Source organism: Bos grunniens, chromosome 7, assembly GCF_055505025.1.
Source record: "Bos grunniens cultivar Pamir isolate PY7600 chromosome 7, Bosgru_T2T1.0, whole genome shotgun sequence".
Taxonomy (NCBI): domain Eukaryota; kingdom Metazoa; phylum Chordata; class Mammalia; order Artiodactyla; family Bovidae; genus Bos; species Bos grunniens.
Genome location: NC_141171.1, coordinates 43,063,035 through 43,090,093, shown reverse-complemented (window position 1 = coordinate 43,090,093; position 27,059 = coordinate 43,063,035). Strand labels below are relative to the sequence as shown.

At 57.4% G+C, this 27,059-nt stretch overlaps 2 protein-coding genes and 1 long non-coding RNA gene across 6 annotated transcripts; 2 read left to right on the top strand and 1 right to left on the bottom strand.

Moving 5' to 3' along the window:
• Positions 1 to 1,601: 1,601 nt before the first annotated feature.
• MADCAM1 (mucosal vascular addressin cell adhesion molecule 1) lies at positions 1,602 to 6,630 on the bottom strand. Of its 4 annotated transcripts, XM_086411215.1 has the most exons (5): positions 6,196 to 6,630; positions 5,812 to 6,084; positions 5,080 to 5,400; positions 3,084 to 3,590; positions 1,602 to 1,948 (listed from the first exon to the last, which is right to left on the bottom strand). In XM_086411215.1, the coding sequence occupies exons 1-5, from the start codon at positions 6,254 to 6,256 to the stop codon at positions 1,836 to 1,838; spliced, it is 1,275 nt and encodes a 424-aa protein (XP_086267341.1). In that variant the 5' UTR covers positions 6,257 to 6,630; the 3' UTR covers positions 1,602 to 1,835. The 4 variants fall into 4 exon arrangements, with proteins under 4 accessions (XP_086267341.1, XP_086267339.1, XP_086267342.1 ...); XM_086411213.1 differs by having other exon boundaries at positions 5,080 to 6,084; positions 6,196 to 6,599; XM_086411216.1 differs by lacking the exons at positions 1,602 to 1,948; positions 3,084 to 3,590 and adding an exon at positions 4,439 to 4,841 and having other exon boundaries at positions 6,196 to 6,599.
• A 6,530-nt stretch (positions 6,631 to 13,160) lies between these two features.
• LOC147369275 (uncharacterized) lies at positions 13,161 to 16,451 on the top strand. Its single transcript, XR_015167315.1, has 3 exons — positions 13,161 to 13,406; positions 15,313 to 15,581; positions 16,115 to 16,451. It is a non-coding gene; the product is annotated as an uncharacterized LOC147369275 (long non-coding RNA).
• A 3,556-nt stretch (positions 16,452 to 20,007) lies between these two features.
• Positions 20,008 to 25,139, top strand: CIMAP1D (CIMAP1 family member D). The gene is made up of 4 exons (XM_086411231.1): positions 20,008 to 20,271; positions 21,141 to 21,248; positions 22,979 to 23,092; positions 24,114 to 25,139. The coding sequence occupies exons 1-4, from the start codon at positions 20,145 to 20,147 to the stop codon at positions 24,596 to 24,598; spliced, it is 834 nt and encodes a 277-aa protein (XP_086267357.1). The 5' UTR covers positions 20,008 to 20,144; the 3' UTR covers positions 24,599 to 25,139.
• The last annotated feature ends 1,920 nt before the right edge of the window (positions 25,140 to 27,059 follow it).

Genomic DNA, 27,059 nt, shown 5'->3' with positions numbered 1-27,059 from the left:
GAGGGCAGAGGGACCGGAAGCGCTGCCATATCTCACAGTGCGCTGCCGCTTCAGAGCGGCCATCTTGGTTAAGGGCAGAGGGCACCAGAATCTCGCTGAGAGACTCTTAAGAAATGACCACGGCAGGGCACCCTTTTCCCTAGGTTCTAATAGGCACTGTCTCCAGGTTTCCTCTTTATGTGTGCTGCTTGGCTTTCCTGGCTTAGACGTGGAGCTTAAATTTTGCCAGACTCCAAAATGGACCCCAGGAAGGGCTTGGTTTCAGGTATGAAGCCGATTGCTCGCCATCCTGGTAATGGGAGGGTCCTTTCTTAGCCTGGTCCCCTAGCAACAGGTCTCCTTGGTTACCAGGAAGCCCTGACAAGCTTGGGCGGGTGGCTCCACCCCCACGCCGGGACTAAGCGCCGCTCTCACCCGCTTTTTTGAGGGCAAACTCGGAGGCTTTGTGCTCAGCCTGGTCTTCAGCCTAACCCAATCTCTGTGTGAGTTTGTAGCTCACCTCGTGCGGAAAGGCTCCCTCTCCCCACCAGGCTGGGTTAGGGCTCTCCTCTGCGCTTTCGCTGCCCTTATTCACGTGTACGCGTTCGTAGAGTGAAAGACTATGGTGCCCAGTTCCCTGTCCCAGCCTGCTACCTTTCGTCACCACCAGAGGGCGCTTTCTCATGGCGCATCTTCTATAGCTCTGAAAGTGTTAGTCACTTAGTTGTGTTCGACTCTGCGACCCCATGAATTGTTTTGTAGTCTGCCAGGCTCCTCTGTCCATATGATTATCCAGGCAAGAATACTAGAGTGGGTTGCCATTCCATTCTCCAGGGGATCTTATCGACCCAGGGATTGAACCCAGGTCTCCTGCATTGCAGGCAGATTCTTTACGGTCTGAGCCACCAGGGAAGCAAGCCCTAAGCCCTTTAGCTCTAAACTCTTACAAAGGTCCCCAGTTCCAGAAGGTCGAAACCCGTGGCATCTACAGCCCTTCACCTCCCGGTATCATGTCCAGCCTCTGTCTCAACCCCTGCCGCCACTTCCCCCGCCACTTAATCCCCAGCCACCCTAAAAGAGTACATACAGTTTCCCTTATCAAGCACCCTTCTGTTTCTTTGCCTGTGCGGTCCTCCAACAAGTACTTTTCTCCTCTTCTTTTGAGGACTCCTAGTTACTCTTGCCTGGAAAATCCTATGGACGGAGGAGCCTGGTGGGCTGCAGTCCATGGGGTCCCTAAGTCGGACACGACTGAGCGACTTCACTTTCACTTTTCACTTTCATGCATTGGAAAGGGAAATGGCAACCCACTCCAGTGTTCTTGCCTGGAGAATCCCAGGGACGGGGGAGCCTGGTGGGCTGCCGTCTATGGAGTCGCACAGAGTTGGACACGACTGAAGCGACTTAGCAGCAGCAGCAGTTACTCTTTAAGCTTCAGCGTTCCCACATGCAGGGAGGGGCCCCAGGCAGAGTACACGCCTCCTTCCCCCGGCCCTGGCCACGTGGGACTGCGGTGGTGTCTGTCCTTCCTTGCCTCTCTGGGAGAGTGACCTAGAGCAGAGGATGGTTGGAGCTGTGCGGAGGATTCCCAAGTCGTGGGACCAGGACAGAAACCACTAAGGTCAGACTAGATGCTCTTTATTTTCCAGCTCTGCACCATGGAGGGTCGGCTCCCCAGGGGCCCACGGAAGGGACACCCAGCCAGCTGGGGAGTCTGGATGTGCCGGCCATCAGGGCAGGGAGCCCATGGTCACTGCCTGCTGTCCAGAACGCTGCCCATGTCCTCTAGTCACAACCGAGTAGAAGGAAAGTCTCCCTTCGTATGGTCTACGCAGGGTGGGGGTGTGAGGCCCAGGTCATCGGCTTGTGGGCTGGCAGCGTTTCCACAGGTGGTAGGCGAGGAACACCAGGAGAAGGAGCCCCAGCGCCAAGCTGCTGGTCCACAGGGCAGCTGACATCGTCGGGGAGCCTGGAGAGAGAGGCATCTGGAATCCTGCAGCCCTCTTCAGGCTTGGGGAGCAGCCCGGCAGAGCCTGCTAAGGGCTCACAGATTGACCAGTTTCCCTGAAACTGTACAAAGGACTTAACAGTTTAAAACACCTTTGTGAAATGTACAGAAATCCCTGGACTAGCCAAAGGCCTTGTGTGTTTAGTCACTCAGTCGTGTCTGACTCTGTGACTCCACGGACTGTAGCCCACCAGGCTCCTCTGTCCATGGAATTCTTCAGGCAAGAATGCTGGAGTGGGTTGCCATTCCCTTCTCCAGGGGATCTTCTGACCCAGAGATGGAACCCGGGTCTCCTGCATTGCAGGCCAATTCTTTACCATCTGAGCCAACAGGAAAGCCCCCAAAGGCCTTTAGAGCAACTCTTTGGAAAGGTACCTAGGACCTTGTAGTTAGAAGTGAGCAGTCCAGGAACTTCCTGATGGTCCAGTGGCTAAGCCTCAGCACCCAGTGTAGGGGACCCAGGTTCCATACCTGGTCAGGGAACTAGATCCCACATGCCACAACTAAAGATACTACAAGCTGCAACTAAGACCAGATGCAGCCAAGTAAATAAATAAATCGCCATATAAATATTTTTTTAAAAAGTGGGCAGTCCAGTGAGGGGCCCCTCACCACAGCTGCATTTGAAGTGTGACCAGTCTGGGTGGACAGCACTGTCCATGTAAAACACACATTGCATTTTGAAGACTTAGTCTGAAAACAAACTTCAGTCATGCTTCTTAATAGACTGCATGTTGAAATGATAACATTTGAAATATATTGGGTTTGATGATATATCGTCAAACTTATTTTTTTTTTTTCCCTCCTGAATGTGGCTTTCAGAAAAACTGGAATTACTGATGTGTCTGTGTATTGTTTCTATTCCACAGGCTGTAACAGTCTGTCGAGTTTACAGGGTTTACAAAATGCTGTGACAGCTGCAGGGTCCCTGAAACTTAGTTATCGCCATGCAGGCAGCTGTGACTTGTGACCCTTAAAGGGTCAGGGAAGCCCACTAGACAGCTGAGGATACAGGCTGACTAGCAGGGCACTCCTTGTCTAAGGCCTGGACACTAGGCTCCCCTCCCTCCCAGGCCCCTGCAGTCCCCAAACTCACAGATTTCCGGGACCACATACAGGTTGGCCATGTGGCCCCCAGGGTCCAGGCGACACTGGAACCAGCCCTCAGGATGGCACCCGGACCACAGCGTGCTCCTGCTGCTCAGCCAAGCTTGGGCCCCCGCCTCCCACGTCTCGTAGGCCTCCAGCCCGCCAGGGGCCTGGGTCCAGCGCACGGCCATGCTGGGACCACAGGGCACCTCGCACAGCAGCTCTAAAGCCCCTGATGCTGACGACTGGTGGATCTCCGGGAGGCACGGCCTGGTGGAGCTGTTGCTGGACGTGGCGCCAGGACTTGCGGGGCCAGGACTCGCGGGGCTGTAGGTGGAGGCCAGCTCGGGGGAGGTAGTGATGGGAGGCTTCGGGGGCTTCATGACAAAGGACTCTGGGGTGGTTGTATCAGTGGGCTCTGGGGACGCTGTGATGCTGGGCTTTGCAGGGGTCATGGTGGGCAGCTCTGAGGAGGTGATGCTGGGGGGCTCCGGGGAGGTCAGGCCCTGCAGGACTGGGAAAGGCAGCAGCCATTTGTTTTCTACCTGCTGCCCAGGCCCCTCTCCTACCTTCCTCTCTCCGCCTGAAACACATGGTTGGACCTGATCTGCTCCAGGTCCTGTCCTTCACTTGGATGAATTGCAGGGTATCCCAGTGGGTAGGAGCAGGATCGGGGTCTGACATGCCCCCCCCCCAACACACACCAGCGAGTGTCTAAATCTGTTAAGAGGCATGAGAGCCCCCCATCTAGGGGCTGGGCTGCAGAGTGATGCAGGCATTGGACTTTATTATTATGGGGCTAAGGGGGGAGGAAGGGGGGGGAGGAGGGCCCACCTAAGGAACAAGGACATGCCTAAGTTTTCTTTCTGTACCACCTTGTGGTGCAGATGAGAGACTGAGGGTCTTCCCACCCCACCCTACTTCCCTTACCTCAGTAAGGGAAGGCCAAACCTTCCAGGCCCCCAGTCATTAATGTGAGTTTTGGGGTGCCCTGTCAGAGACCCAGTCTGTGCTTGCTTGGTGAGAGGCTGCCACAGGCTTGGTGATATGGGCGGGGTTTGTCCCAGAAGAGAGCAAAGTAAACAGTAACCTCTGACGTGAACTGACCACCTACTGTGTGCCAGCCCCCACATTAAATGTTTTCATTCATTCAGCAAGCATTTATTGTGCACCTACTATGGGCCAGGCCCCCAGGATAACAGTTATTCATTCATTCATTCAGGATGTATCTACTGAAAACCTACATGCACTGGGCCCTGTTTTAGCCTCTGGGGACACAGCCATGAACACATTCCTGTCTTAGTGAAACCATCAGCAGGGGAGACAGACGATGGAAAAAGCGAGCACACAAGTCGGATGTTGATAAAAGGTGTCAAGAAATATTCAACAGGGGAAGAGAAGAGGCCTGTGTGTGTGTGTGTGGCGGGGGTGGTGGGACCTCTTGGGCAGGAAGATCAGGGCAAGCCTCACTGGGAAGGAGACCTCACTGGGAAGGAGGGGGGTGCGGGAGCTGTAGGGAAGAGCATTCCCATGGAGGGCACAGAGATGCAAAGGCCCTGGGGCAGCAATGCCCCTGAAGTGTGGGAGGAACTGCAGTGTGAGTGAAGGGGAAGAAGGGAGGGGGATAGGGCAGGTGTGCAGGGCCCTGTAGGTGGGTGCAGCCAGCTTGGACTTTCACCTGAAGGAGGTGGGAGCCCCAGAGGGCTGTGGGCAGAGGAGGAGCAGCACCTTGGTGGGCTTGGCTCAGGGTAGGTGCGCTGCAAATCTGTTGAATGAATGAACCAGTGAGAAGTAGCCCCCTGGCTGCCACTGGAGGCCAGGTGAAGGATGGAAAGTGACTTTCCCTCCAGCTGGTGGTGCGAGACCTGTCCAGGTGGAGACCCAGCGGGTGCAGGGAGGAGCCAGGACTCCCAACGAGTGGCCAGGCAGCCATCCAGGGCTCACCAGAGACTCAGGTGCTGGGCGGTGTGACCTTGTCCACTTCCCCACGGGCGCAGGCTCACCTGGAATGGTCCGGTGGCGGGTCAGCTCCCGGCCGGGCAGCCTCATGGTCACCTGGCAGTGGAGGGTGCGCAGGCTGGAGGTCTCTGAGGTGGGCAGCAGCCAGCGCTGGGTCACTTGGAACAGCGAGTCCTCGCCTTCCTGGGGCTCCTCAGTCACGTTCGGGAGGGCTTCCACTCCCTCCAGTTCCCGATCCCCCAGGAGCAGGGACATGGAGAGGGTGTCAGGGCCAGGAGGTGTGACGTTGTGGGCCGTGCAGGCCACCTCCTGGTCCCTCCCTGGCACAACGGCCTCAGGGGATACAGTCAGCTGGTCAGGGAAGGCTGTGGGGGAGGGGAGGAGCGGGTGAGCTGAACCAGGAGGTTTAGGGCTGCGCCTGGAAGAGGTGGCGTGGAGGTGGGGCCTGGGGTTCCTGGAGACTGCTGGGGCACCGGGACAGGCGAGACCCGCTACGACAGCCTGTGTAGCTAGAGTATAAGGTGTCAGAGCGAGTCCAGAGCGGAAAGGGCAGGGGGTGAGGTCCTGGAGGATCGGGCGTGGATGGGGGAGAGGGATGCGCGGAGAACGGGGACTGCAGAGCGACTCTGGAGGACCTGCGAGGCGGGCTAGGAGCTGGGACGTGGTGGGCAATCCGGGAAGCGTTCCAGGCGGAGGTGGCCAAGGGACGGAGGGAAAGCAGGGCTGCCGGCCCGGGCCCCGAGGGCGCAGAGGCGGGGGGAGGGGCGGGGGCTCACCAAACAGCAGGAGCCGCACCCGGTGCTGGAGGTTCACGTCCCCACAGGAGCCCACGCACACGCGGGTCCCCGCCGCAGACAGCGAGGCGTTGAGCACGTACAGGATGCTGAGGCCCGCGCTGGACTGTACGGCGCCCAGACTGGTGTCCAGGCCCCGCCACACCACCGAGGCCGCCCTGCCGTCTGCGCAGGTCATGCGGCAGGTGAAGTTTCGCGACTCGCCCACGGCCATCGCCACCTGGCTCTCAGGTGGATCCACTTCCAGCAGCCCACCTGCGGGCAACCGCGGTCTCAGCTCCGCCCTCCTCCTCCCAGGTCCCTACGTGGGGTTCCCCATCACCTCCCCAACCTCCGCACGCGCGTCTGCGGCCCCTCCCCGCTCACCGCGGCCAGGCTGGAGCAGCCCCAGAAGGAGGGGAAGCAGGAGGGCGCGGCCCCGTTCCATGCTCGGCCAGGCTCTGTCCCTTGCCCGTGGGGGCGGTGGCTTAAATAGTGGCGTCCCGGGCTCCTTCCCGCCGCCCCGCGACCCCGCGACCCCGCTTCCTCTCTTCCAGCTGCTCCCCGGGGGTTTCCCGAGGGGGTTTCCCACTCTGACCCCCGATGACCCTGGAGGCGACAGAGGGGAAGGGGCTGGGGGCGAGAGGTGCGGGGGCACGGTAGGGGAGCGGCCGAAGTCGGAACAGGAGGGCAGAAGGCCTGGGCCGGTTCCAGGCCTCGCTTTTAGAAACGCAACCTCGGAAGATGGAGGCAGGAGAGGGTTGACGGTGCAGGGGCCAGGCCCGGGGTTGGCGCCCGGTTCGCGCCGTCGCGGGACTCTCGGTCTTTACTACCCGGAGCGGCCGCACGGGGGCGATGGAGAGCAGTCTCCTGGGAGCTGGGGCGGCCGCGCTGGGGTTCTCCTGCGGTGGATCTCCCGGAGAAGTGTCCTGACGGAGCGGGGGAGGTCCCCCAGGGGTGAGGATGTTGTGGGGTGGTGGGGTCTCTTGGGGGTGATGGGGCTGCGGCCCACGATGCCTAGGACACCGCACTACCCCCCTCTGAGCTTGTCTCCCGTGCGCCTAATGGGCAGGCAGGATGGGAGCCCGGGGCCACGGAGCGTCTTCCGAGGAGACGCCTGGGAGGGGACCCACAGCAATCATCAGCCAGGCCCGAGATCCTCGTGTCCCCAACGCCTGAATCCGTCTGCCCTTTCCGTTGTGTAGACCACCCTCAGCCTGGTCCTGGGTTCTCTCAAGGCCATTCACCACCGGGCACCAGAGTGGATTTAGAAACACCCTCTGAGCATGCAGACACTCCACGGCTGCCCCGTGGCAGAGGGAAAAACCCAAACTTCAGGCCACGGCCGGAGCCTGGGCATTTGGCAGCCTCCGGACCTAGCACATGCCTTCTCTGCTGGGCTGTGTCCAGACGCAGCCTCCTGAGTGGGAAGGGCCCCAGCTAGCTTCCCCTCCCCCCACTTCCTCCAAGTCCTTAGAGAGGTCAAATGGCTGATGTCATATCCCCCCTGTACTGGGAATAGCCGGGGCGGGGGGTGGGGGGGTGGGTTGTCTGCTGTGGCCTGTCCTGTGACCCCAGACTCTGAGCACAGCAGGCACGCAGAAGGAAAAGGGTGGAGGGTCCTGGTTGCCTCCTACCCCCGCCTGACTTTAGGTGTGACTTGTGCCTCAGTTTCCCTGACTTCAGAGTGAGAGGACCTGCTGGGAGATGCCAGTTTCTAAGCACTACCAGCTCTGCCCATCTGTGTTCTCAGCATCTTTTTTTTTTTTTAACTTATTTGACTGTGTGGGGGTCTTTTGTTGTGGCTCTCAGCATCTTCCGTCTTCCTTGCAGCTGCTGGATCTTTGGTTGCAGCAGATGGATCTAGTTCCCTGATGGGGGTCTAGTTCTAGACCACCAGGGAATGCCCTCTTTTCAACATCTTAATTGTCAGAGGCAGAACGTGGGGCCCAAGATCAGGGACTGGAGGCAGAGAGGGGGAGCTGAGGCTGAGGGGCTGGGGGCAGAGGAGGGGCTGAGGCTGGGGGGACTGGGGGCTGGGGTGAGCTGAGGAGGTGGCTGTAGAGGGCTGGGGACAGAAGAAGGAGGCTGAGGCTTGGTGGTCCAAGGGTTGGAGGGTGAGGCTGGGGGGCTGGGGATGGGAGTCAGGCTGGGGGGGGCCTGGCATCAGAGGATGGAAGCTGAGATTCGGGGGGCCCAGGTGTGTGAACCCAGAGTCTGGCTTCTTTGGCCCCATCCCCCTACCCCTGGTGCCGGGAAAGGCAGCACAGGAAGGAGGCTCCAAAGTGCGGTCCCTCCCCAGGCCGGAGGTTTGGGCCCTTCTCGGGAAGCTGGGCCCTTAACCCGGGTGGGGGGCAGCCGGCCTGGTGAATGGGTCTCTTCCCAGCCCCTGACCTGGCTTCCTGCTGCCCTGGCAGCCAAGGTCCTTGCAAGGCGTGGGCCTGCTGCCCCCACCCCCCCACTGCCTGGCCCCTCCAGCTCCAAGCCTCTGCCTGTGTGAACGAAGAACCGTTGGGTTAAAGATGCCTGCAGTGATCAGAGGGCAGTGCTAAGGGGGACACAATGACCAGGGCATCAATGGAGGGCACCATGAGGAAGGGACAGGTGGGCTCAACAGAGGAAGAAGGTTCCAGGCAGAGGTGGGGGACAGGAAAGGGCGGAGACACGGAGACTGAGTAGGGATGGGGGAGGAAAGGGTTGGGCAGGTGCCTGGAGGAGCAGAGCCAGCACCAGGGGGAGGGGGTGGAAGACTGAACCCTACTCTTAGGCTGCTCCAGGGACATCTGCTTCTGCCCCTGGGTGACTGAGCCCATGGGAGCCGCTGCCAGGGGGGCTGATGGTCTGGCTGTACCCCCTACCCTGGGCTTCCTGCTCTTGGTCCCCATTTCCCAGCATTGCCCCCTGCACAGAGGAAGTCCTCAGTGACCTCTGCTGGAAGCCTCCTTTCCATGGAGGGTCCTGTCACCACCGGAGGTCAGACACTCTAGCCCCCTCCTTGCTCCCCAGGATGATCTCAGGGCTCTGCGGGGGACTGGGCTGAGCAGGGTGTCCAGAGGCCAGTGCCCTGGCCCTGGGAGACACCTGTTCCCCCAGGACCCCTGTACTCTGCCTGGCCAGCTCCCCTTGCTAGCATCGCTGGTCAGTTGGGGGCCTCATGGATTTTCTTTGGTGTGAGCTAGAGCCCTGGGGCAGGGCTGAGTCATTGGAACACTTCCCCTCCCTCCCCCCACGTCAGATGCCCCACTCAACTCTGGTGCTGGAGGACCCTGGATGTCACCCTCAGCCCCCTCCCTGGATGGCTTCCTGCCTGGGTGGTCTCAGAGAGGTTAAGGGAGGAGATGGAGGCTGTGAGGGTCAAAGATGGCCTGTTACATAGCCCCACAGAAGGTTCTAGAGCCTGACAGGGCTATTCAATCGGTTCTTCAATGTCCCTGATGGTCCCTGAAGTTCCCTGGCCAAGCTGGGCTGAGGGGGCGAGGAGGGCACAGGGGCAGGACAGGCCCCGACTGACCTTAGCAGGTGTGGGCAGACTTGGGCAGAGATAACTCAGGTCTGCCTGCCCAGCACCTGCCCGTCTGGCCATCCACAATTATGCACCCACTCTGTCCCTTAGGCCACCAGCCTCCAACCACCACTATCCATCCATCTACCCAGCCTTCTGTCCACTTGGCATCCAGCTGTTCATCCACCCATGCATCCATCCGCCCGCAACTGAACAAGCTCCCCCATCTACCAACCCACACGTCCACTTTGGCAGCCTCAGTGTGGTGTGGTGACTGGCTGTGTTTGAGAGGGAAAGCACTGCTCCGCTGCGCCAGGCTGTGATGAAGGGGGAGGTTTACAAGGTTGCAAACTCAGATTACTACTGAGTTTGTAGCAGGCAGGGCTGCCAGCCAGGTGTCACTCGGTTCAGTTCAGTCGCTCAGTCGTGTCCGACTCTTTGCGACCCCATGAACCGTAGCATGCCAGGCCTCCCTGTCCATCACCAACTCCCAGAGTCCACCCAAACCCATGTCCATTGTGTCGGTGATGCCATCCAACCATCTCATCCTCTGTCGTCCCCTTCTCCTCCGGCCTTCAATCTTTCCCAGCATCAGGGTCTTTTCAAATGAGTCAGCTCTCTGCATCAGGTGGCCAAAGTATTGGAGTTTCAGCTTCAGCATCAGTCCCTCCAATGAACACCCAGGACTGATCTCCTTTAGGATGGACTGGTTGGATCTCCTTACAGTCCAAGGGACTCTCGAGAGTCTTCAACATCACAGTTCAAAAGCATCAATTCTTCGGCACTCAGCTTTCTTTATAGTCCAACTCTCACATCCATACATGACCACTGGAAAAATCATAGCCTTGACTAGATGGACCTTTGTTGGCAAAGTAACGTCTCTGCTTTTTAATATGCTGTCTAGGTTGGTCATAACTTTCGTTCCAAGGAGTAAGCGTCTTTTAATTTCATGGCTGCAGTCACCATCTGAAGTGATTTTGGAACCTAGAAAAATAAAGTCAGCCACTGTTTCCACTGTTTCCCCATCTATTTGCCATGGAGTGATGGGGCGAGATGCCATGATCTTAGTTTTCTGAATGTTGAGCCTTAAGCCAACTTTTTCACTCTCCTCTTTCACTTTCATCAAGAGGCTCTTTAGTTCTTCTTCACTTTCTGCCATAAGGGTGGTGTCATCTGCATATCTGAGGTTATTGATATTTCTCCTGGCAGTCTTGATTCCAGCTTGTGCTTCCTCCAGCCCAGCGTTTCTCATGATGTACTCTGCATATAAGTTAAATAAGCAGGATGACAATATACAGCCTTGACATACTCCTTTTCCTATTTGGAACCAGTCTGTTGTTCCATGTCCAGTTCTAACTGTTGCTTCCTGACCTGCATACAAATTTCTCAAGAGGCAGGCCAGGTGGTCTGGTATTCCCATCTCTTTCAGAATTTTCCACAGTTTATTGTGATCCACACAGTCAAAGGCTTTGGCATAGTCAATAAAGCAGAAATAGATGTTTTTCTGGAACTCTCTTGCTTTTTCTGTGATCCAGAGGATGTTGGCAAATTGATCTCTGGTTCCTCTGCCTTTTCTAAAACCAGCTTGAACATCAGGAAGTTCACAGCTCACGTATTGCTGAAGCCAGGCTTGGAGAATTTTGAGCATTACTTTACTAGCGTGTGAGATGAGTGCAATTGTGCAGTAGTTTGAGCATTCTTTGGCATTGCCTTTTTTGGGGATTGGAATGAAAAGTGACCTTTTCCAGTCCTGTGGCCACTGCTGAGTTTTCCAAATGTGCTGGCATATTGAGTGCAGCACTTTCACAGCATCATCTTTTAGGATTTGAAATAGCTCAACTGGAATTCCATCACCTCCACTAGCTTTGTTCCTAGTGATGCTTCTTAAGGCCCACCTGACTTCACATTCCAGGATGTCCGGCTCTAGGTGAGTGTGAGTGATCACACCTCATGATTATCTGGGTCGTGAAGATTTTTTTTGTACAGTTCTTCTGTGTATTTTTGCCACCTCTTCTTAATATCTTCTGCTTCTGTTAGGTCCATACCATTTCTGTCCTTTATTGAGCCTATCTTTGCATGAAATGTTCCCTTGGTATCTCTAATTTTCTTGAAGAGATCTCTAGTCTTTTCAATTCTATTGTTTTCCTCTATTTCTTTGCATTGATCACTGAGGAAGGCTTTCTTATCTCTCCTTGCTATTCTTTGGAACTCTGCATTCAAATGGGTATATCTTTCCTTTTCTCCTTTGCTTTTCGCTTCTCTTCTTTTCACAGCTATTTGTAAGGCCTCCTCAGACAGCCATTTTGCTTTTTTGCATTTCTTTTTCTTGGGGATGGTCTTGCTCCTTGTCTCCTGTACAATGTCACGAACCTCCATACTCACCACTTAAAATGTGATTTTTAATTTAAATATTAACCTAAAAACAGATGTTTGACCTGCTTATAAGAAAACTTTTAAGTGTGCTTGAAGCAACTTGGGTTTATGAATCTACTTTCTCATCTACAATCTCATTTTAAAGTTTTATTTATTTAGTTATTTTTGGCCACTCCATGCAGCATGCAGGATCTTAGTTCCCTGATGAGATACTGAACATGTGCCCCCTGTGGTAGAAGTGTGGAATATTAACCACTGGACTGGCAGGGAAGTCCCTTATTTATTTATTTTTTGGCCTCACTGGGGGCTGGGGGTAGGGGAACCGGCTCCCTGGCCTTGCAATGGATCTGGGTCCCTGAGCACAGAATGGAAATGTCCTCCATCGGACCCTTGCCTGAGCCCTGGGATGCCCACTGTGCTAAGGGTTTAGGATGGTGGTTTTCACCAGGTGGACTTTTTTGGTGGCTCAGCTGATAAAGGATCCGCCTGCAATGTGGGAGACCTAGGTTTGATCCCTGGGTTGGGAAGATCCCCTGGAGAAGGAAACAGCCACCCACTCCAGTATTCTGGCCTGGAGAATTCCATGGACTGTATAGTCCATGGGGTCACAGAGTAGGACACGACTGAGTGACTTTCACTCTCACCGGGTAGGGGCACTAGGTGACTCCTGAAATGGAGAGGATGGGGCCGGGTGCCAATCAGTGCTGGGAACATCAGAGGTTGGGAAATCCTGGGTGGGAGGTGGCTGGTGGAGGACTTGGGAGCCTCTGGGCGCCCTGCCTGTAGACGCGGAGGGGTTGGGTTGGGGGTCACCCAGGGCCGACCCCTCGGGGAAGTTCTCTGCTTCAGGAGCCTGTTTGAAGCCCAGGCTCTCTACCCCTGACATGAATGGACCAAGAGGATGCGGGCCTGGTAGCAAGGTCTGGGTGATGGGGGGAGGGGGCTGCAAATTCAGAGCCCAATCAAGGTGCGATTGGGGTCGTTCTGCAGGGAGTGTGGGAAACTGGGGTCGCAGGGCTGTGACCAGACACCTGGGTCAAGGCGTCTGGAGGGACCAGGATGGGCTTGGGGGTGCTAGGTAAGGAATGGGGCCAACGTCTAGCGTCAAGGCAGACCAGCAGGGGAAGGTCAGGATGGGCAACTGAGGTCAGGGTCCTGCTGGAGCCGAGGGTCGGTGGTCAGGTCACTTTCGGGCGGGATTGAGGGTCAGGGTCGGGCCTGTAGCTCGTACTCGCCGCGCTGCGTCTTTGGTGACGAGCTTCTCAACCAACAGGACGCGGCGGTCCAGCTCGGCTTGGCCCCAGAAGGCGCCCGCAACCTACAGCGAGGATTTCAGGAACACGCCGGCGCGCGTTCAGGTCTCCCCGGAGAACCACGGTCCCCCCGCCCGGACTACAACTCCCGACATGCCGCAGGGGCCGGGGTGGCGGCCGGGGGCGCGTTTCCCACAAGGCCGAAAGGAGCGCAGCGTCTCTCTAGCCCCGCACTGGCCGGCGAGGTCGCACGGCCCTAGGTTCTGAGCGTAGGGAGCTCCTGTCCGCGCGTAATTTAGCACCAATGACGGCAGCGTTGTGCGTCTTTAAGGTCACGCCCCCGGGGCTCCTGCTGCACTGGCACCGCTTGGGACTCCGGCTGGAGCTCCTGAGGCAGGGGATATGCGGCGAGGCCGGGGGTCCTGCATCCCGAACCGAAAGGTCCGGGTCGCGAGAGACTGCACCACTAGGTCTGGACCGCGGCCTCGAGGCTTCGGGGGCGTCTCAGGGGCTGGGGTGGGGTCGTGACAAGGGTCGTGTAATTGGACGGGGTCCGTGCTAGGCGGTCAGGGTCCGGTCTCCCGGCCCAGGGTCACAGTGCTGGGGCCCTGAGTGTGTTCTCTAGCGCTGGAGGATGACCAGGTTCATGCTGAGGCTGGATTTGTCTCACGGCTCCGGATGAAGATCATTCATTAAGTCACCGAGTAGTTATTGAGCGCCCGTGTGGCCATGCGCAGTCGTGTCCACGTCTGTGGGACTCCTCTGTCCATAGGGTTCTCCAGGCAAGAATACTGGAGTCGGTCGCCATCTCCTGCTCCCAGGGTCTTCTGGACCCGAGGATGCCACCCGCGTCTCGTGTCACCTGCTGACGGATGGATTCTTTACCACTGCACCACCTGGGAAGCCGCTAGTCGCCGAGCATTGTTCTAAGTGCTGAGAGACAGCAGGGAGCAAAGTGAGCAGGCCCTGCTCAGAGGGCCTTCCATTCTAACGGGGGCGGGAGGGGCCAGAAGGCGTAAACATTAAGTATAATAAACAGGTAGCAATGTGCTCATGGGACTTCCCATGTGGCTCTGGTGGTAAAGAACCTGGTTGCCAATACAGGTAAGAGACTCGGTTCGACCCCTGGGTATGGAAGATCCCTTGGAGAAGGGCATGGCAACCCACTCCAGTATTCTTGCTTGGAGAATCCCATGGACAGAGGAGCCTTGGGGGCTACAGTCCATGGGGTCACAAAGAGTCAGACACGACTGAAGCGACTTAGCACTGGAGCACTAGAGTGTGCTTATAAATGTTGAACAGCTGGCACTTTTAAGGCAAAAAGCCCTGCTTTATGGCACATACTAATTCGTGGGGTGTAAATACTCCCTTCATGGCTGCTTTCAAGCTTCCATCGTGACATCAGCTTGCACATAAAACTTCTGCAAATTTAAGCCAGCTCTCACAAGCCCCAGCCCAGCACTGCGCTGGGGGTCTATGCTATACTATATTTGTGGGAGATAAATGCAGTGGGAAGGGTTTCCCACATGGCTCAGCAGAAAAGAATCCACCTTTGGAGAAGGCAATGGCACCCCACTCCAGTACTCTCGCCTGGAAAATCCCATGGATGGAGGAGCCTGGTGGGCTGCAGTCCATGGGGTCGCTAAGTCGGACACGACTGAGCGACTTCACTTTCACTTTTCACTTTCATGCATTGAAGAAGGAAATGGCAACCCACTCCAGTGTTCTTGCCTGGAGAATCCCAGGGATGGGGGAGCCTGGTGGGCTGCCATCTATGGGGTCGCACAGAGTCAGACACGACTGAAGTGACTTAGCAGCAGCAGCACCCAGTGCAGGAGCTGCAGGAGACCTGGGTTTGATCCTTGGGTGGGGAAGCCTGGAGGAGGAAATGGCAATCCACTCCAGTATTCTTGCTGGGATAATCGCATGGACAGAGAAGCTTGATGGGCTATGTCCATGGAGACTGGGACACATCTGAGTGACTGAGCACACGCACAAAGGCAGTGAGAAAAAGGGGAATTGGCAGTGTGGAGGTCGGGCATACGTAGGGTGACATTGGGTGGCCACATGGGGAGGTTTGAGCAAAGACTTGGGGGAAGGGATGAGAATTAGGAAGCATCTGTGTGGGAAGGGGTGTACCAGGTGGAAGATACAGTATATGCAAAGGCCTTGTAGCTGGAGCTGCCTGGCGAGCTCCGGGAAAGCAAGGAGGCCAGAGGGGCACCCCTAGGGATGGGGAAGGCCATCGAGGGGAGATAGGACCTGATTGTGGTCAGGTCAGACTTGGTGGGCCTCAGGAAAGCCTGCTAGACCCTCTCAGCTCCCCAGTTTGAATCCTTCTTTCCCCTGAACCTTTTGTCTTTGTCTTCATAACAGGGACTAGGCAGGCGTGCAGCCAGGGACCCAGCGGAACAGGAGAGCCACTCCCTCCCCACCTGGCAGGGTCCTTGGTGGTCTGAGTGGGGAGCCGGCTCTTTCCTGAATGGAGGCATGAGGGGAGTTGGCAGGTTCGCTGGGTCCTTCCGGAATGGAGGCAGGAGGGAGCTGGCAGGTTCGCTGGGTCCTTGTCCGTCTGAGAAGAACAAGGCTTCCTTGTTAGCATCCCTGCCTCCCTGGAACAAAGGGGCAGGCAGCCACCAAGGCGCGTGAGTCTGAGTCAGGCCCTGCTGAGGGACAATTGTGAGCACCCTGGGGAGGTGGGAGGTGAGAGATCGCAGGCCAGAGGGCAGAGGGAGAGTTGACACTGCGTGGGGCAGCGTCCTGAGAATACCTGCCCCCCGGCCCGCTCCACCCACCGTGCCAGGGACAGAACAGCAGGCTGGCCTATAATCCAGCTTCTCACTTTCAGCCCCCAGACAGCTTTAGAGATGGTGAGGGACCTCAGCTCAGCTATGTCAATAGCCCCCACCCCTTTCTTCTGTGGCTGTCTGTGCACCGGGTCTGGGCCAGCGATGTGCTGACCCCAGGACAGGACATGCACAGCTTTGCCTCTTGTGTGTGTGTGTGCGTGTGTGTGTGTGTGCGTGTGTGTGTGAGAGAGAGAGAGAGATGGGAAGGAGTGGGGAGAAAGGACAGTAAACTGCTGAAGAAAGCAGCTGGTCTGAGCTCAGGTCCTTCAGAGATTCCACTCTTGACGTCTCTCTCCTAATGCTGACCGCTCCTCTCTTCTGCTCCAAAGTCTCCAGGGCTCCCACCTCCTCAAGTTCACAGCCAAGGTGTACCTGCACCCACAGAACCCATGGATGACCAGCAGCCCACCCTGTACAGCTGGCCCACCGTGTGTCCGTGTGCATCTCCTGCTGGAGCCCCAAGCCCTCAACCCCAAGAGTGAACTCATGATCATTTAAAGGCTGCCCTGGGACTCCCCAGTGGTCCAGTGGTTAAGACACGCTGCTTCCACTGCAGGGGGCAGTGGGTTCAATCCCTAGGTGGGGAACTAACTGGCCAAAAAAAAAGTAATGCCCCATAAATATTTATACAAAATGGAATAAAATAAGAAAAGCCTGCCCCTCCCACCTCTGCTCCCTCCCAGGTACCTGCAGCTCCATCCTTTGAGGTGAGCCAACCAAAGCCCTGGGGCTCTGTAGCTCCCTCCCTCCCTCAAATCCGCTTGCAGACCTTGTTGTTTCTAGTTTTAAAGTAGACCCAGAATCCCTGCTTCTCGCCCACTCTCCCGTTCCTGCTCAGCTGGCCCCACCATCCCCCGGTCCCCAATTCCCCCTCCCATCTTCACTCCCCACATTCCTACTCACCATCGCCCTATCATCTCCCTATCATCCATCACCCCTCCCTCACCCCTCCAAGACACCCCCATCTCCACCCCTTAATTCCCCTTTCCCAGCGTCCCAGTGCTGCCCATGGCCTGTTCTTCCCGAAACCGCCAGAGGGCGCTTGTGAGCAGAGAGTGAGGCGCGTCCCTGCTCTGCCCCCTCCACCCCGCCCTCCACACCTTCCCCTGCCGTGGCAATCGAGCCTTCCGCGTCCCCGGGCCCTCACCTCCTGCCCCAGTCCCTCGCTCATCCTCCCTGCGGCCCCTCCCACCTGCCAGGCGCAGGGCTGTCTGTCCCAGGGCCTTTGCACAGGTGGTGCTCCCTCTCACCAGGTCTCCCTGCTCTCTCCGTGACTCCTCCCCACTGAGGCCTCCTAGGCTGCACACCCACAGCTCTGGCCCCTTCTGACTACCCCCTCCCACCCCGTTCTTCTCCAGGGCACTACTTGCCTGCCTAAGTGGAAAGAAGAGGCGGGGAGGTTGTGTGTTTCGTTCACCCCTATTTCTCCTGTACCGGAAACTGCCTGGTGCGCAGCTCTGTCCTGGTGGAATTAGTATTTCTGATGAGGGCTGTTATCAGAGGAGCACTGGCCGTATTTAGGCCTCGGCTTAGCCAGGCAGCCTCACTGGTTTCTGCCCGCACCGGGGCCTCGCGGCTGGGCCTGAGTCCCGCTCTCACACCCAGCTGAGCTTCCGTTTTCAAGTTCTCTGACTTGCCCTCTGCTGCCCATGTCAGTTTGGATTAAAATGCGGCTTGTTCCCGTGTAGACTTTGACTTGTTCACATCTCAGCCCGCCTGCTGGAGTGAAGATTTCTGGGCTAAAGAGAGAGAATCCAGCCAGGAGTGGTGGCCAGGCGGGCTAGTGGGGGATGAACTCTATTGAGGAGGGGCCTGGGCCTGGGGGTCCCCCAAACACCCTGCACAGGCTCAGGCTGCCTGTCCTTCCTATTCACTGCCCCCACCCCCCAACTCTGTGTTAGCTCTTGGCTTCTCATAGTCAGAAAGGGGAACGGAGCCCTGGATGGATTCTGAATGTAGGGTCTCATCCCAGAGGGGCTGGGTCACAGAGAGGAAATGGAGGTGGTGGGAGCCGAGTCCAGTGTCTCCAGCTCTCTTCACTCCAGGGCTGACCGAGGGAGCCTGGGCTGGGGGCCCAGAAATGGGGAGGGCTGGGTCCTTCCACCCCCTGTCCTGGGCCCCAAGGCTGACCAGTTCCTGGGCTCCTGCACATCTAGCCAGTGTGGGTCCCTGAGAGGCGCCCATGGACAGGAGGAGAAGGAGGTGGGTATTCATCCCCCATCTCCCACTTCTGTCCATGACTCTGCTAAGGAGCACATAGCTCATTGAGTGTCGGGGCGACCGGTGCCTGAGGATCGAGCTGGCTGTGGGCTGATGGGCAGAAGTGAGCATCTCTGGGGAGGGGAGCAGGTGAAGGCCCAGAGGTTCCCATTCAAGGGGCAGGAAGCCGGCTGATGTGGCCACAAGGTCGTGGACGAGGGCTGAAGGCTAGGAGTCCAGGGCAGAGGGGAGCAGGGATGAGACAGGGAGGACTTGGGTTTTATCCTTAGGATGAGGGAAATCCAGAGATTCAGCATACCCAGAAAACTGAGCAGGAATTAGAACCCCGGGAGAAACCCTCGATGCCAAGCTTTGCTCTAAAACCTGAGTCAGAATTCCGTGCAATCCCCCACCCCCACTGCCCCCTTCCCCTGACTCGCCCTCCCTCCCTCCCCACTGTCTCCCCTCCTGTGACCAGAGGAGGTCAGAATCCACACCTCTCATGCAATGCTAGGATAATTAAACACTGCGATGCTGGGCCAGGATGCCTGAGTCCCAAGCTAGTAACCTGGTGACTGGGATACGGTAAATGCCTCTGGCTTCACACAGACTCGTTTCCCCCAGAGCCTGCAAGTCTGCAGTGCTGCCGGCCTCCTGTCCCAATGTTGTCATTCATTCACCGCGCTGGTTTCTTGTTGATCTTTTTAAAGAATCAGCTTTTGGGTGGTGGTGGTGGGGCTTTGTTAATTCTTTCTTCAGTTTTCTGTTTCATGCATTCTACTTTGTTTTTTAAATCTCCCTCCATCTACCCACTAGTACTCTTACATTTTTCTAGTTTTTAAAGGTGAAACCTTAGGTCATTGATTTTAAGATCTTCTTTTCTATATTTTTATTTATTTACTTGTCTGTGCCAGGTTTTAGTTGCAGCACGTGGAACCTAGTTTCCCGACCAGGGGTCAAACCGGGGCTCCCTGCATTAGGAGTGGGGAGGCTTAGCCACTGGACCACCAGGAAGTCCCAAGATCTTTTCTAACATAGCATTTAAGACTTGTTTTATGACCTTTGACACAGACTATAACATTTTGAATAAAAAGGTTCGAAAATTATAGAATGCCTAAAAATTACATTGTGGAATGAATTGTATGATATGCAAATGGTCACTCAGAACACCTGTTAACATGTTGCACTGCAAAAGGGCGTGACCACACAGCAGCAAACAAGGATGCTCTGAAGACAAGGAATGTGAATTCTGCTTGGCTATGCTTACCTGAGCCCGGTCTCAGATCCCGACATGGGTTGGGGTGGGGGGAGCCTTCCTGTGTCAGGGACAGAGACGCTCTGTGTCGCTGGCTTCTGGGAGGAGGGGGCTTCCTGGACAACCGCAGCCACCCCTTGGCCCACGTGACTCCTGTCCTGGACTCAGCTCGGCCCCCTCCTATCCTGAAATGCTGCCTTCTCATCGTCTCACCGCAGTGACTTGTCCTGCCCTGCTCTCTGTTTGCAGAACATGTAACACCTTTTAAGGTATGAAGTGCTCCTTTATACATTTACTGCTTATTTCCTCTTGCCTCCTGACATCAGCTCCGGTCTGTCTTTTCCTGTCGTGTCCCCCAGCCCAAGCAGAAACTAGTACAGAGTTGGTGTTCAGTGAGAACTTCCTAGATGAGGGAAGGAGGGGAGGAAGGAATGCTTCTTGGCTCAGAGTGGCAATCTTGGACCATGCCTCGGCCTCCCCAGCTGTAGAAACAGGGCCATGCTGCCCATGACCTTGCCCATCCCTCCTGCCACCAGGCTGTGGGTGTCCTGTTTGTGGCTCCAGCTCCCGGGAGCCTGCTCTGGCCTGGGCTGCCTAGCTCGGCTGGCTCCCGGGGGACTGGCTCTGCTGACATTGGACTCTTTCCTGGACTGTCCGGCCGCCTGGCCGACACTCGATCCTGGCCCCACTTCCAGGCCAGCGACCGCCGGCCAGCCTGATCAGGCCAGGGCCCCAGACTCCCTGCCGCAGGACAAGGGGCCGTCTGTGCCATTCCGGATGGTGTGGTTGGCCAGGGCTCTGCCAACCCCACAGGAGCTGCCAGCATCAGGGACAGTGCCGGCACCTGTGGCCCAGAGCTGCACGGCCAAGGAGCAGACACCAGGAGCCAGGGGCATCCGCCCACCATGGGGACTCTCACCTGCGACCCAGCTCCATGGCTGACCCCAGCGCCTCTGGGCCAGCGGGCCACTGACTGTCAGATCCCAGAGACCAGCCTGAGGAGGACCTGCGGGGTGGCCACCTTGGAGCATGGTAGGTAGGTGGGCGAGGGGCCCTGTGGAGGTGGGACACTTCCCTCCTCTCATCCCCCCCACCCAGATGGGGTTTGGAACGTGTGGGAGCCCAGCTGGAGGCAGGAGCTTCCGGCAAGCCCCTGAATTTCCCAGGAACTCAATTTTCCTTCCTGCAGGATGGGTGTGAACCTGGCATTCTTGTGGGCCCGAGTCCAGTATCGTAAAGTCAGACACCTTTCCTGGTGCTGACTATACAGTGGGCAACAGAGCAGCAAAGGTCCTGAGATGGGGATGGACGTTAGCAGTGACAGCCGAGAAGCCTTTGCAGTGTGTTCACTGCTGATAGCGACCTTGGAGAAAAGGCAGCAAAGAGGCTGGGAGCCTGTGCAGGGGCAGGAAATGAAGAGATCTGTGGGCAGCTGAGTCTCCTGACTCTGCCGTGGACTCTGGGATCTTAGGGCGTGTTCAAGCCACAGTTCTCCATCCCTAACAAGGCAGCTGGAGTCAGACTGTGGGACTGACATTCTTGTGGAGGCCACCAAACACTGCAGCTGTGACAGTGTGTCTCCATGTCTGGGGTCAGTTTCCCTACAGGTGGCCATGTGTCTCTGAGTCTGGGGTCAGTTTCTCCACTGGTGACATTGTGTCTCTGAGTCTGGGGTCAGAATTTCCAAGGTGCCCTGGCCCTGCAGCCCCTCCCTCCTATGACTCACAAAGCTTCTGTCATTCCCCACTCCCCCCGGCAGGGGAAGGCAGCCCCTCCTCCCCTACCCCTGTCATGGAGGTTTGCTAGAAGGAGGGTGGGGGCTCTGGGGCTGGTCCCTGGGTTCCCCCTCCATCAATCAGGGTGAGCAACCCAAGGCCGTGACCCAAGGATTCTGGTCACAGGCTCTGGGCCAGGCTTGTATGCCCTGCCTTCCACTGTTGGCTACATCAACCACGACTGCACCAGGGTAGCCGGTCCTGCCTACTCACTCTTCTGGAGGCCCATTGAGGGTAAGGCCGGTGGGGGTGGGAGGGGTGGACCTCCAATCTCCCACTGGAGCACTTCCTACCCCCTTAGATCCAGGCGCTCACTGATTAGGCAGGAAGCTGGGAGGGTGCATGGTGTCACCCCTACTGTGTGACCTCAGAGAAGCTGCTGTGCCTCTGTGGTCCATTTCCTTATGGAAGGGGAGTAGTGGGCGGTGTTCTCCTTGACTCGGAAAAGCTGTGTCTCAGTTTCCCATGCTGTGAACAATGAGGGCACAGTCCTTACCAAGTTGTACTCAAGACCAAATACACCTCAGAAGCATGGAGAGGTTCATGGAGTGAAAATTAGGTGGTTTCAAAGTGGCTACCACAGCGCCTGGCTTCTATCAGTAAAGAAGGGCCCTGAGCGTGGGGGTGACCTCCAGGCCTCCATCAGTGGGATGGGGGCTCCCGGGCCATGCTGTCCCACAGGACACAGGGAGGTGGGAGGTGACCTTTCATGTTTGGACAGGAAAGGCTGGCGAGGCCACAGGCTGTGGACAGTGCCACTGCTGCCTGCGCCTTCACAGCGATGCCTGCAGGTGACTTCACCCCGCGTTCTAGAGCACTTGGGGTCCTGAGTGGGCTGGGCTGGGGGCTGGAAGGGTTTTTACTCTGTGGGGACTTGATTCGTGTGGACAGAGGCTCCTTTGGAGGGGTGGGGCTCACAACCTCTTCCCAGCCTTCAGAATCAGCATCCACCTCAAACCCAGGAGCCTGTGAGGGGTGCCAGAGGTACATAAGGGAGTTAGCACTGCATCTGTCACTAGGAAGGACTGAGAACTGGGTCTGGGGCCCAGAGCAACCTGGACTTCCAGGCTCTCTTCCCAGTCATAGGAGCCCATCCTGGGACAGAGGGACAGACAGAATGGGGAGTTGGGTTACTGATGGTTAGTGTAGACTCTGCTGAGTGCCCAGAGCAGACTCTTAGAGGTGGGGGCATGGGAGCTGGGCTTTGTAGGATGAATAGGAATTCGGCCCCCCTTGAGAAGAAGGGGACTCCAGGCAGATCTTGCAGCACAGGCAATGGCCTTGAGGTGGGAAATGACATGAGCGGGGCTGTGCCTATTTGTCAAGACCATGCTTCATGTGTACGTACCATGTCACATATGCACATGTACACACGGTACTTAAACCCATGAATCCGTGTCACACCTACTACTCTTAGATTCACATGCATTGATACCAGAGTGGGCTTATAAACAGTGGCAGTGGCCATCACAGTAAGGGTCACGAGTATTAAGTGCAGGCACCAATTCACCCTATCCCGAGGATCATCTCCCCTTCTATCTTTGCATCCTGCTGGTGTGAGGAGGAGACTGGCCGGTTGGGCCAAGAGCTTCCTCAGGACCAGCTGTCAGAGACCCGACTCAAGCCCTGCTCCCCAGGCTGGTCTCATGCTAGCATACCCCAGCTCTGCAGGGCTCTCCTCTGACTGATGCTTACTCAGGGCCGGGTTACTTTAACTCTACACACAATTCTAAGTGTCTCATAGCGGGTCCCTCAAGCCGCTGACAGGTTGGAGGTTGGGGGTGGGGCACAGCTCTGATTTCAAGCACATAGATGGTCAACATGATCCCATGCCCCAGGTCTGGGCAGTCACTCCTCCATAGGTTGTCCTTCAGGACGTGGCAGGGGCCTCAGGGTTAATGAGGGCATCGACTGGGGGCGAGGTCACAGGAGCTGCCCTCGAGACCCTGGACTCTCCCCCGCAGCATCTCCGCAGGAGACCAGCCCTGGGCCAGTCTACTTCCTGGACTCGAAAGTCACCCGCTTTGGCCGCAGCTGCACCCCTGCCTACTCCATGCAGGGCCGGGGCAAGTCTCCCGGTGAGTATCTAATTTGAGCTGATCCCGCCCACAGGACCCTGCCCCTTCAGGGTCTCAGTCAATCTTGCACCTCCCTCCCTTTCTGCCCTACCCCCACCAATTTCTTAGATCCTCAGTGTCTTTGGAATGACAAAATCCAGTGGACTTAGAGGAGGGGTCAGGGACCCTAAGAGAACCTGAGCGGGTAAAGTGGGCCAGGCTAATGTGACCCAGTACACATGTGGGCACATGTCTACTCAGCCATCCATCCATCTACTCACCCACCCATCCATCCACTCACCCACCCATCCATCCACTCACCCATCCATCTGTCTGTTCATCCATTCATCCACACTTTCATCCACCCTTCCACCCACCCACCCACCCACCCACTCACTTACCCATCCATCCATGTACCCACTCACCCATCCAACCATCCTTCCATCTACCCATCCATCCATCCACCCATCCATCCATCCATCCGTCCACCCACTCACCCATCCATCCACAGTCTGTCTATTGATTACTCTACAACTCCCTGAATCCATCATCTGCTCATTCACTCATCACCTCTCCACTCACTACTCATCCTTCTGTTGACCCATCCACTCAAACACGCACTAAGCCAACTGCTGAGCATTGAAGTAGATTTGACTCATTCTCACTTTTTGTAAGACCCCAGCCCAGGGTGGTTAGATCCAGGTGGGGACTTCTCACCTCAGTGTAGCCATGTCTGGAGAGGTGGAGAGACCCACATCAGGGGGAACCTGGAAGGGCTGTGAGGGCTCTCTGTAGGAGCATGTGGAGAAGACATGGGGAGAAGGGGATTTGGGGGCTGTCTTGAGATGGAGAAGCAGCTCCTGGGAGGTTGGAATGGGAAACAGGAGGTATGCCCAGCAGAGGGCTGAACTTGGACAAAGGCTGGAGGCTTGAAAGAGAAAGAGGGCAGCCAGGCTGCTGTGAACTCCACGATGCATATGGCAGGGGAGCCACGCCAGGTCTTAGAGGAGGTGAGGACTCTGTCCACTGCCCATTCTTACAGGTCTGGAGGTGACGCCCGGCCCTGGGGCTTACAGCCCAGAGAAGGTGGCCCCCATGCGCCAGCGGACGCCTCCAGCTTTCACCCTGGGCTCCCGCCTCCGCCCACGGCCCCTGAACACCTCAGCCCCTGCCCCCAACACCTACACCTTGCCCTCCCTCTGGGGCTCGCAGGTCTTTACCAAGCCCAGCAGCCCCAGCTACACCGTGGCTGGCCGCACACCCCCCGCCCGCCCCCCGCAGGACCCCGCGGAGATACCTGGCCCTGGCCAGTATGACAGCCCGGACCCCAATGCCTACCGTCAGCGCCGGCCGGCCTTCACCATGCTGGGGCGGCCCCGAGCCCCACGGCCCCCAGATGAGACACCCGGCCCTGGCAGCCACAGCCCTGAGCAGGTCACTGTGACCAAGGCCAGGGCCCCAGCATTCACCATGGGTATCCGCCACTCCAAGCGGGCTACCACCATGGCTGCAGACACTGCACCCTGATGCCCTCATGACAGGAGGTGACAGGACGCCTGGCCCACTCCTGGGTTGAGCCTCAGTCTCCTGTGCTGTGAAGTGGGGGGGTAGGCAGGTGGTTGGAGGGGGGAGCCTAGGAGAAGCTAGGGTGAGGGGAGGGCACCTCCTTCCTTCCTGTCTTCTGAAAGGTCCAAGGTCCTTCTAGGCCACTGCTTTCTCCAGTCCCGGGGGCTGAGATCCCGTGGTCCCCACAGGGTGAGTCTCCTTCCAGCGTCCCAGTTTCTTCTGTCCAGGTAACACCAGGCTGGGCCAGGCCAGGTGGAAAAAGGGACACTCTGGCCTTCCTCAACCGCTGGCCAGAGACACGGCTTCCTGTGTCCTAGAACTCAGTGTTCGCCCTCGAGAGCCTGGGTCCCCATCATGGCTCGGGTTTCTGCCTCACTTGGGCTCATCCCTGCTACTCATGGAAGGGTTGTTTGGGCCCAGATCCTGCTGGAGGCAGCCCTGCCACCCTCTCTACCTGCTCCACCCTCTAGCTGCCCTCCAATAAAATTCTGGGGCATCAGCAGCTGTCAGCATCATGGTTCCATCTGTTCACGCCACAGGAAAGAAACCTGAACACTGCTTTCAGATGCCAACCCCTAACTCTGCAGCCCCCTGGGCACCTGGATGGGACTGAAGAAGGGGTCTAGGACTGAAGGAGACAAGCTGTGGGGCAGGGGCTTTGAGTGGAGGGAGCCAGCCTGGTAGGCTTCTTGAAAGAAGGGACACCAAACCTGGGCTTTGAAGGATGTATAGGAACTTGATGAAGTTGAACATTTGCCACAGTAGGCACCTACCGTGTTCCAGGCATTGATAAGGTTGTTTTGCAGCAACTCCAGAGGCAAGTCACGTTTACGGACATTTGTCAGAGGGCATAATGGATGCTGGTGTCCTTCCGAGGCCTGGATATGAATCCTGCCCCATGGGCTCTGTTCCTGCCACTCTTTTCCACGGACAGAAAAGAAATAACGTGGATGAAGCATGTAACCAAGCCCTTGGGACCATGACACCTTATTAACTACAGCCCAGAAAGACCCTAACCCAGGATCTTGGGAGGGACAGACTGCACTTTGACTTCCTGGAGGAGATGACCCCCATGGCAGCGCAGCAGGAAGAGCCTAGGCCTTGGAGTTGGGAGTCAGCTCTCTCCTACTTGGCCCCTCTTCCCCAGCCTGGGTGCCAAACCTCAACACACACCCTTCACCAGACTAGGTGGACACGTGCCAGGACCACCTCTACACACACCTGTGTACACATCAGGACCCCCGACACACACACCTCTGTACACATCAGGACCCAGGACTCCTGACACACACACCTGTGTACACACTTGGACCCCTACACACACAATGGTAAACATACCAGGACCCCACAACACACACCTGGGCGGGGACCCAGACTCCCTCCTCTCTCACACACAGACACACACACACACTCACATCCGCACAGAATATACACACAATCCAACTCTCACATAGTCCACAAGTCTGTAGCCCGCAACAGAGACACAGCACAGAGCCCAGGTGAGGGCTGCAGACCACGACAAACGTCCTCCGACCCCCTCACTGACCCGGGGCCACGCCCCTCCCGGGCCGCAGGAGCACAATAGCTCTCGGGGCTGGAGGCTCAGGCCTCCCGCCGCATCCCCGCCCCCGCCCCGCCCGCCGGCCAATCACGGCCGAGCGCGCGCCTCCAGCCCGCATCCCAGCCGCCTCCCCCGGCCCGCGGGTGGCGGCCGAGCGGTGATCTCACCACTCTAATTTATCGATCCGGTCTCGCGCGGCCTCGCCACTCCTTTGCTTCCATCCCCACCGGCCCGGCTCCGGCCTCCTCCCTTTGTTTCCCGGCAGCCGGCCCTGCCCGGGGCGGGGCTGGAGAGGCCGGGGGGAACCGGCCAGCCCCCGTCCGGGAGGCTGGGTCCTGGGATTCTGTTGGGTGGACGCTGGAAGCGGCTCCCCAGAAACGCAGCAGGAGGAGTCCGTGACCCTCTGGTCCACTCCCCCGGCTTATAGCCGGGGAAACTGAGGCCCAGGGCGAGGCCGCGTAGCGGGGACTCGGCTCGCTCGTACGCAGGCAGCCGGACTGGTTCCAAGTGTGCGCTGTGTGCCCCAGAGCACACCCCTGCCCCTCGCTGATCTCAGGTTCCCAGTTAGAAAATCTAGCAGGGCCTGATTTTCATGTACCTCCTCCTTCAGGAGCGGTGGGAAGGGAGGGAGACGACCTGGGGGTCTGGGGCGCTCTCCTGCCTTGACTGAGCTTCATTCCTCTCCAGACCTCAGTTTCCTCCTTTCGAAAAGGGAAGAAAGGAGATTTCTGTTTCTCCCACCTCCGTCCTTCTAGGAACTTGGGGGACGTGTGGAGTGCTAAGTAAGGGGTCACCGCCCGGGTGCTGGGTTCGAAACCTCGCTCCCTCCCTGTTTGCAGACCCCGAATCAGCCCCGTGCCC

Coding starts and splice junctions, on each gene's coding strand:
- MADCAM1 (XM_086411213.1), bottom strand. CDS start 6,256: ATGGAACGGGGCCGCGCCCTCCTGCTTCCCCTCCTTCTGGGGCTGCTC. Junction 6,085..6,195: donor GCTGCTCCAGCCTGGCCGCG/GTGAGCGGGGAG, acceptor GGTTGCCCGCAG/GTGGGCTGCTGGAAGTGGAT. Junction 1,949..3,083: donor GTATGTGGTCCCGGAAATCT/GTGAGTTTGGGG, acceptor CTCTCTCTCCAG/GCTCCCCGACGATGTCAGCT.
- CIMAP1D (XM_086411231.1), top strand. CDS start 20,145: ATGGGGACTCTCACCTGCGACCCAGCTCCATGGCTGACCCCAGCGCCT. Junction 20,272..21,140: donor GGTGGCCACCTTGGAGCATG/GTAGGTAGGTGG, acceptor TTCTGGTCACAG/GCTCTGGGCCAGGCTTGTAT. Junction 23,093..24,113: donor GGGCCGGGGCAAGTCTCCCG/GTGAGTATCTAA, acceptor CCATTCTTACAG/GTCTGGAGGTGACGCCCGGC.